The sequence below is a fragment of the Myotis davidii genome, unplaced genomic scaffold (genome assembly GCF_000327345.1).
Source record: "Myotis davidii unplaced genomic scaffold, ASM32734v1 scaffold1832, whole genome shotgun sequence".
Classification (NCBI taxonomy): Eukaryota; Metazoa; Chordata; class Mammalia; order Chiroptera; family Vespertilionidae; genus Myotis; species Myotis davidii.
Window position 1 is genome coordinate 368364 of NW_006283151.1, and position 7852 is coordinate 376215.

Here is a 7852-nt window from a genome sequence, read left to right on the forward strand (position 1 = left end):
GTTGCAGTTGCTGAATAAGCTAAACTAGTACTTGTTATTCGAATCTTTATGCAGTGATACTTGTTCTAATAAGTTGTTTATTTTTTTATTTCTGTGCCCTAAATTCATGAAAGAAATGTCGAATAACTTGTTATATAACTGTAAATAATATAAAAAATATTAAAAATTAATTTTAAACAAATTTCTTTACACATTAGTTATTCTTTCACAATGCAGTCATTTTGACGGCTTTTGGGCAATATAGGTATATACTAAATTTCAGTCTTTCTAGGGTTAAAAACTATTATAAACACATCAGTTCTTCTTAAGCTAATTGTAGGTTTAAGGTAATACTGATCAAAATTCCAACAGGATCAAAAATTATCCTAAAATATATCTGATAAAGAAAGAGACAGAAAATAACTAAGCATAACATATGTTAAAAAGAAATAAGGGACAAACTCTATTAGAAATTAAAATATATTCTAAATCCATAATTACTACTACAATGTGGTATTGGTAAAATAGACAAAAAGAATGGAGCAGAAGAAATCATGACACATATTTGCTATAGAGTCTTTCTCTAGTATAATAGAATTTAACGTATCTTAAAGGTAGCACTATAGCCAAAACCGGTTTGGCTCAGTGGATAGAGCGTCAGCCTGCGGACTGGGAGGTCCCGGGTTCGATTCCGGTCAAGGCCATGTACCTGGGTTGCGGGCACATCCCTGGTGGGGGATGTGCAGGAGGCAGCTGATCGATGTTTCTCTCTCATCGATGTTTCTAACTCTCTCTATCTCTCTCCCTTCCTCTCTGTGAAAAAATAATCAATAAAATATATTTAAAAAAAAAAAAGGTAGCACTATAAACAGTGGAAATTAGAAGGAAGGTATAGCCAATAGAAGATGTTGGGACTTTGATTAACAATAACAAAATAAATAAATAAATAAATAAATAAGGTTCTCAGTTCAAATTAAGCCCCAAAATAACTATCATCCTTAAATAGCAGAGAGAGAGGGAGAGAGGAGGAGAGAGAGAGAGAGCATTAGAGAGGAGAAGAGCAAGGAGGAGAGAGAGAGGGAGAACTAATGAGAATTTTAAAAAATAGTTACAAAATTATAATTCTGACATACTACCCAGCAAGAGATACAAGGGCATTAACATGACCAGGATTAAGAATGAGCTAAATCTTACATTATCTTCCCACGCTCTCTTTTCTCTCTCATATGCTTCCTTTCTCTTTCGTTCCAATTGTTCTTTTAGTACAGCAGCACGTGCATTTGCTTGGGCCTGAAAATAAAAACAACAAAATTAGTTACCAGAAAAAAGGGCATAAGAGTGTTTGTTTTTCAGGTCTATACAAATATTTACTTTTTAGACAAAAAGAAACGTGTGCACACACATGTGTTTGGTGTCCCAGAATCAAAATGTAAGCTCGCTCTATATTTCCAGCACCTAAACCAGGCTCAACAAACAGCAGCTGCTTGATACGTGTTTGTTGAGTGAAAATAAATGCAGGCAAACTCTAATGGAAATACAACTGTGAAAATTTTAAATGATAATTATTATACATGAACTTTATTTTTTTCACAGAAGTGAACAATTACATTTTTCATTTATAAGGTTACTATTTTTCCTTTTTAAGGTTATCTGTGTGATTGTTTAATGTATTTATACCATGGTTTCCTTAAATTTCTCTCCATAAATATGATATAAAGAGTAAAAAAGTGCTATTTTTTAGAAACCAAAAATTGAGGGATAAAGGGGAAAGAAAAATTAAGGCAAGAGAATACGATGACTGAACTACAAAAGGCTTAACACAATTCTCTATTTAAGGCTTCAATTTTCTCTAAGAAAACCATTTCCAGTCTATACCTTAAGAGCTTCAACTCTTTTACGTCTCATGTCAGCCTCCTCACTTCCTTGTCCTTCAGAATTATCAACTGCTTTCTGTAAAATAAGTAGAGAAGCAAACCACTTAGGATAGAACTTCAAATTTGGTGCAGAGAATATGAATAAACATCTAACTATGTAAAATGGTAAATTGTTCAATGTTACTAATTTGTTCTCACAATTAACTCTTATGTACAACAAGGAAAAAGATAAAAAGAGAATGATAGAAAATGTAGCATTTAATAAGTCCATGGGTATGATTTATATTTTCCTCTTAGAATTCCTCTGGAACAAATAAATGGTAGTATCAGTTTTAAATAAGATTTACTTTACCCCCTTTTAGAGTTTTCTGGTCTTTGACTTTCACTGTCTTGATCAGATTTTGTGTTGCGTTTTAAATCTTAACCTATTATAATGTCATTCAATTATGTTTTCTAAAACTGAATGTCAACCTGCCTTTTCACCACGGAGTTTGGCTCTAATCTGTTGGCGCTCATTGAAATTCTGCAATCTTATTTGTCTCAGCCTCGCAAGATAAACCTATAAGGATAAAAAAAAACACCACATTTTAATTTAAAAGAAAAACTACCAACATTTTTTTTATTGTTAAATTAAAGAAAAGGGTTAATCTGAATACCATAAATAAAAATTTCAAAATCTTAGCTTTCAATTTTTTAATTTAGATAAACTTATTTCTGAAAAGAAATCCATTGCAATTAGAAATTTTTAATTTTATCAAAAGAAAAGAAATTGAACTCAGGATACCAAATAACAGTTATGGGGCAAAATTATGACACAGTATGTCAGTCAAAAAAATATTAACAGGTCCCTATAGACCTACAAAATCCTCAAATAATTGTTAAGCATTTAAACCATGCAGGAAAGGAAGGCAATAAACTCAAAAATGGCTGTGTGACGGAGGAAGCGAACATGCGGGAAGCATACCTCTTCCTCTTTGTTTCTTGGCTTCCCTCCTCTTGAAGAGCTGGACCTGCCTCCATACATAGCTGCCAGGTTTTGCAGGATTCCCTGTTCATCATTTAATGTACTAAGTTTAAAGAATGACTAAGGCTACATCAGCATCTTACCTAGGAATATCCAGGTGCCACTTTATTTCTTTTGGCTAATACTGATTATTTATTTCTAGCTGATAAACTGAAAACAAACCCTGGCGTTTTCCTATATCAGCTAAACCAACATATTCAGTGACAACAGAAGGAAGTAATTAAACCCCATAGGTCATTATTTGAAATAGAGACGGGCTATGCTTTTATTAGCCATATAAGTAAGCAGGTTTCCAAAACTGTTTTGGAGGTTAGCTAAGTCCCAAATCAAAAATTTCCTCTACAAAGGGCCAATCATTTCTACATGTTTGTTTACATACTAAATACACAAACACAATACAAACTATTTGAGCTTGAACTTTTTGCACTCTGGGAAGTCCTATTACTATACTACAAAGAATCATAGCCAATCACAAACTGATTCATTTTTTAACATAGTTTATCATAAACATGATAATTACCCTATTAGAAATTAGTACCCTTCAATAAAAGTATTATAGATTGTTGAATTATTCATTTTTTCTTCCTTCAGCACATGACTGGGTTTCATGTTCCTCCTAATTAAAAAAAAATCTTCAGTCCCACTTCCCCATCTAATACCTTTTTATCAACTTGTTGAAAGTGTACATTTTATGCTCATCACCTCCATTTTCCTACCTGCCATTCATTTTTTAACCCACTACAATCTGTTTTTTGATCTCACTGTGACTGAAAATTTTCTAAGGTTACCAATGACCTCTGGTTCACAATTCAAATGAACCCTTTTGAGTAGATTTTGCATTTAACAATTCCACTGGAAATTAGTTTAGGCTAAATCTACTAAATTTACATAAGCATTCTTTTCTTTCATAAATATAATGTATGTTCACTATACAAAATCTATAAAGTGAAGAAAATATAAATAATTCATAATTCTATTACCTGGCAGGCAAAATTTAAGAGTATTACCTTCCAAATTTCCTTCTATGTATAAGCATGAATATACAGACATTTATTTTTACAAAAATTAATGAAACTTTACTGTATTCCGATTTTTTTCACTTAATATTAATTAACATTAATGTCCCGAGTCTCTTTCTACATTCATTATTCTTAAAAGCATTATTCTTAACTGACTACATGATATGCATAATATTCCACTAAATAGGGAATTACAATTTACACATCAAAAAAAAAAACACCCCCAAATCGCCTCTCTTCTCTTTCAGTATTTAAAACAGCACTCTCTCCTGAAATCTTCCAATCTTCACTATTTTTCACAGGCTTTTCTCTTCCTTGGCTCATTGCTAATGTCAATATTTTCTAGAGATTCATTCTCTGGCCCTTCTTTACTTTCTCATTCCCAGGCCTTAACATATGTTGCCAATTCCTAAATCTAAACCAACTTCACAGTCCTTTTCTCTTGAATTTCTATGTATATACAATTGACATCTGGACAATGCTCTTATGTAGGAAAGGTTCTTCAAATAATTTATAGACCTGATTTCATCATTCTTTTTACTACATGATCTTATTCCTACCTCAGTTATTGATCACAGTTGGATATCCAAGTCAGAAAGGTGGGAGTTACCTCTCTATCTCTTTTTCTCTCTCTGTCTCATCTGCCTAATATAAATGACTACCAAATACTAAGTCTACCTTATAATAATTCCATAATTTTTATTTCAGTTTTTGCCTCCAGAAGAGCTTCCTAACTTCTCATCTTACCTCTGGTCTCACCCCTCCCCCCCCACGCCCCCAATCCATCCACCCAGTCTAGTCTCAATGCACTCAGAGACCCTTTCCAATATTCTCTTTCACACTGAGCCCCACATAAATCCATTATTATCAGAATATATTCCACTTTCTGTTGAACGGCAGATAAAGCATCTCTAGTCTCATCTCTCAATCATAAAGCCTACATTCTAGCCATGACAATTACTTGTGGTTTATGGACTATCATCTCATCAACTCAAAATGGCTAACTCATCTTCCAAAATGCAAACCAAACATCCCACCCCAGGAAAGCTTTACCCACGCCTCCTTCAGTGAGTCAAGTGTGACCTGCCATACCATTTTTTGTATATAACTCCCACAGTAGCACTCATCAGAGTGGTAGAAGGGCAATATTCTATGACAGTTAAGACCATGGACTGTGACAGGCTGTGAAGTCTGGCAGTTCATGTATTTGTCAATGCCTCCTAACCACTGCTGACCTTCAGCAAAATTACTTACTAGTAAACTTGCTGTAAGACTGGCATAATAATACCGCCCACTTCATAGGTGTGCCAGAACAAAAAGTCTTACTATGTGAGCATGTTCTGCCTTCCCCCTCTTCCAGCCTGAGAAAAGGCTTCTACCCACTCAGTTTCCTTCCCTCTTCAAGATCTTGCCATTAGCTTATCAGTTACTTGAGCTTTGGGGATACAGATCATAGGGTGGGGGAGGTGAGGTGAAGGAAAACAAAGAATAGGCAAGGCTGGTCAAAGATATGAGGTGAACTCTGAAAAGATGTATGGGAATATCTACAGTTACAGGAGAGTGGGTGGTGAACTGAATACTGGTATAGGTTATATCTTCCCTTCATGTTATTTGAAAAATACAAGTAAAACATATCAGAGTTACTTTGAAGCAATCTTTTTAGTATTTTAGTTTGAAATATTAAAGGTGAAAAGTAAAGGAATGTTTTGTGCATCTTTTATCCAACTTCTCCCAATTTTATCGTTTTGTGTAACTGTAGTACATTATCAAAACTAGGAAAACTGGCTCTGGTACAAACCATAGAGCCTGATCTCAGCAGTTATACATGCATACATTTGTGTCACTACATCAATGTAATTTTATTATATGTATGGCTTTGTGTAACCACCATAATCAAGATATTTAATTGTACCATTTCTGTAACACTTCATAGCCATATTCACTACACCTCTCCCTAATACCCATCAACTATTAATCTGTTCTCCAACTCTATAATTATATTACACAAATTATATATATGTACATATATATGGAATCATATAGTATGTATCTTTTTGAGATTGACTGCTTTTACTCAGTATTATTCCCTTGCAATCTGCTCTTGAGTATATGTTGCAGAGAAAGGAAAATTTATATTTATTTAGAAACTTGTATTCAAGTGTTCTTGGCAACTTTACTCTTATAGCCAAAAACTTAAAACTACCCAGATGTACTAAAGTGGATGAATGAATGAACAAATTATGTTATATTCGTACCATCGTATCATATTTAGCAGTGAAATGGAATGAAGCATTGAGTTTCTCTAACCTATATAGTTTTTAAATTTCAGTTATCCAAACATGGAAAATTTTGAATTCCTACGCAAGTATATAAAATAACTTAAAATCCATGGTTTCTTTACATTATAATTCAACCTAAAAATTATATAAATTTCAAATGTTTATTCATAGGTCAGGGACTTTGACTTCATTTGCCACAGAACCAATATTATGATTTACTAGGATTTCCCAAAGCCATTAATAAAATGTATTGATCAAATAATTTAACTGTAGCAGTTTTCCAATTCTAGAGGATTAATCTTTAAGATCGAGAACTTAATCATAGCTATTTAGGTTTGTTTATTTATAATGTGATTTTTAAAAGTATTAGAAAACACACTTTAGGTTTAAGACATAACCTCTTTACAAATAGATCATGAGCACTAATATGTATCAATGGAAAAATATTATCTGCTGCCTTAAATTACTGATGTTGACATATTTTTCTTGAAGAATCAGGGTTATTATTTTAAACTAGAGGCCCAGTGCACGAATTCATGCACTAGTGGGGTCCCTCAGCCTGGCCTGTGGGATCGGGCCAAAACTGGCTCTCCAACATCCCCCGAGGGGTCCTGGATTACAAGAAGGCACAGGCCAGACCGAGAGACCCCACTGACGCACGACCAGGACCGGGGAGGGACCATGGGAGGGCTCCAGAGCATGTCCAGCCCATCTTGCTCAGTCCCGATTGGCCAGACCCCTACCGGTCAGAGCATCTGCCCCCTGGTGGTCAGTGCATATCATAATGACTGGTTGACCAGTCGAGTGTCTGCCCCCTCTTGGTCTGTGCACATTATAGCAAGCGGTTGAGTGGCCTTAGCATATCATTAGCATATTACACTTTGACTGGTTGAACAAATGACCGGACACTTAGCATATTAAGTTTTTATTATATAGGATATCCATCACTGTAGTGTGTTATAGGTTCAGTTATTATACAAAGATATTTAGCAATTATAATGTTGAACTGAGAAGCAAAAGTTGTCGCAACCCATAAATTTGCATTAATGACCAGTATAAAATTAGTCCCCACATATTACTCCAACCCTACTTAACACCAGTTTTTAGTTACATTCAACACATCAAGGTCTCTGTTGGTCAATATCTCCCTGATTGTTTGGTGTTGTAAATATCTGACAATATAATGCATACCTAATACAAACTGATTAACAAAGTAAGTTGCTAATCTTGCCAAAGATGAAGGATTTCATGAAGACAGTGATATTGGAAAATTGTTCAGATTACATGCAAAATCATCTACAAATATGACAGAAAGAAAACTACAAAGAATTATGATATTAGTCTTTGAAAATAGTTTGTGTATTAAAAATTAACAAAAGATCTTTGGAAAACTGACAAAGGTTCAGCCATTTTTAAAAAATGGCTCCCTAAAAAACAACAAGTGAAGGATATAGCATCTTTCATCAATATTTTTCACATGGGTGCATCTTATTATTATTTCAATGACATCTTATAATCTTATATAATAAAATCCTAATATGCAAATTGCCCCCTCAACCAGGAGTTCAACCGGGAGTTCGACCAGGGGGTAGGGCCGGCCAGCCCTGCCCCAGCCCCAACTGCAGCACGGCAGGTGGCTGGGGAAGGGAGGCACAGGCCGCCAGCCAGCAACTGCCA

At 34.6% G+C, this 7852-nt stretch overlaps 1 protein-coding gene across 4 annotated transcripts in view; it reads right to left on the reverse strand.

The window, feature by feature from the left end:
* NEK1 (NIMA related kinase 1) overlaps positions 1 to 7852 on the reverse strand; it is a 154382-nt gene that overhangs the window by 58333 nt on the left and 88197 nt on the right. For 3 of the 4 annotated variants that reach the window (XM_006753487.2, XM_006753485.2, XM_006753486.2), the window contains exons 18-21: positions 2818 to 2901; positions 2329 to 2412; positions 1855 to 1929; positions 1174 to 1269 (exon numbers count right to left, since the gene is read on the reverse strand). In XM_006753487.2, the coding sequence (XP_006753550.1) occupies positions 1174 to 1269; positions 1855 to 1929; positions 2329 to 2412; positions 2818 to 2901 (339 nt within the window). The remainder of the gene's footprint in view (positions 1 to 1173; positions 1270 to 1854; positions 1930 to 2328; positions 2413 to 2817; positions 2902 to 7852) is intronic. The other variant, XM_006753488.2, reaches the window with a different exon arrangement.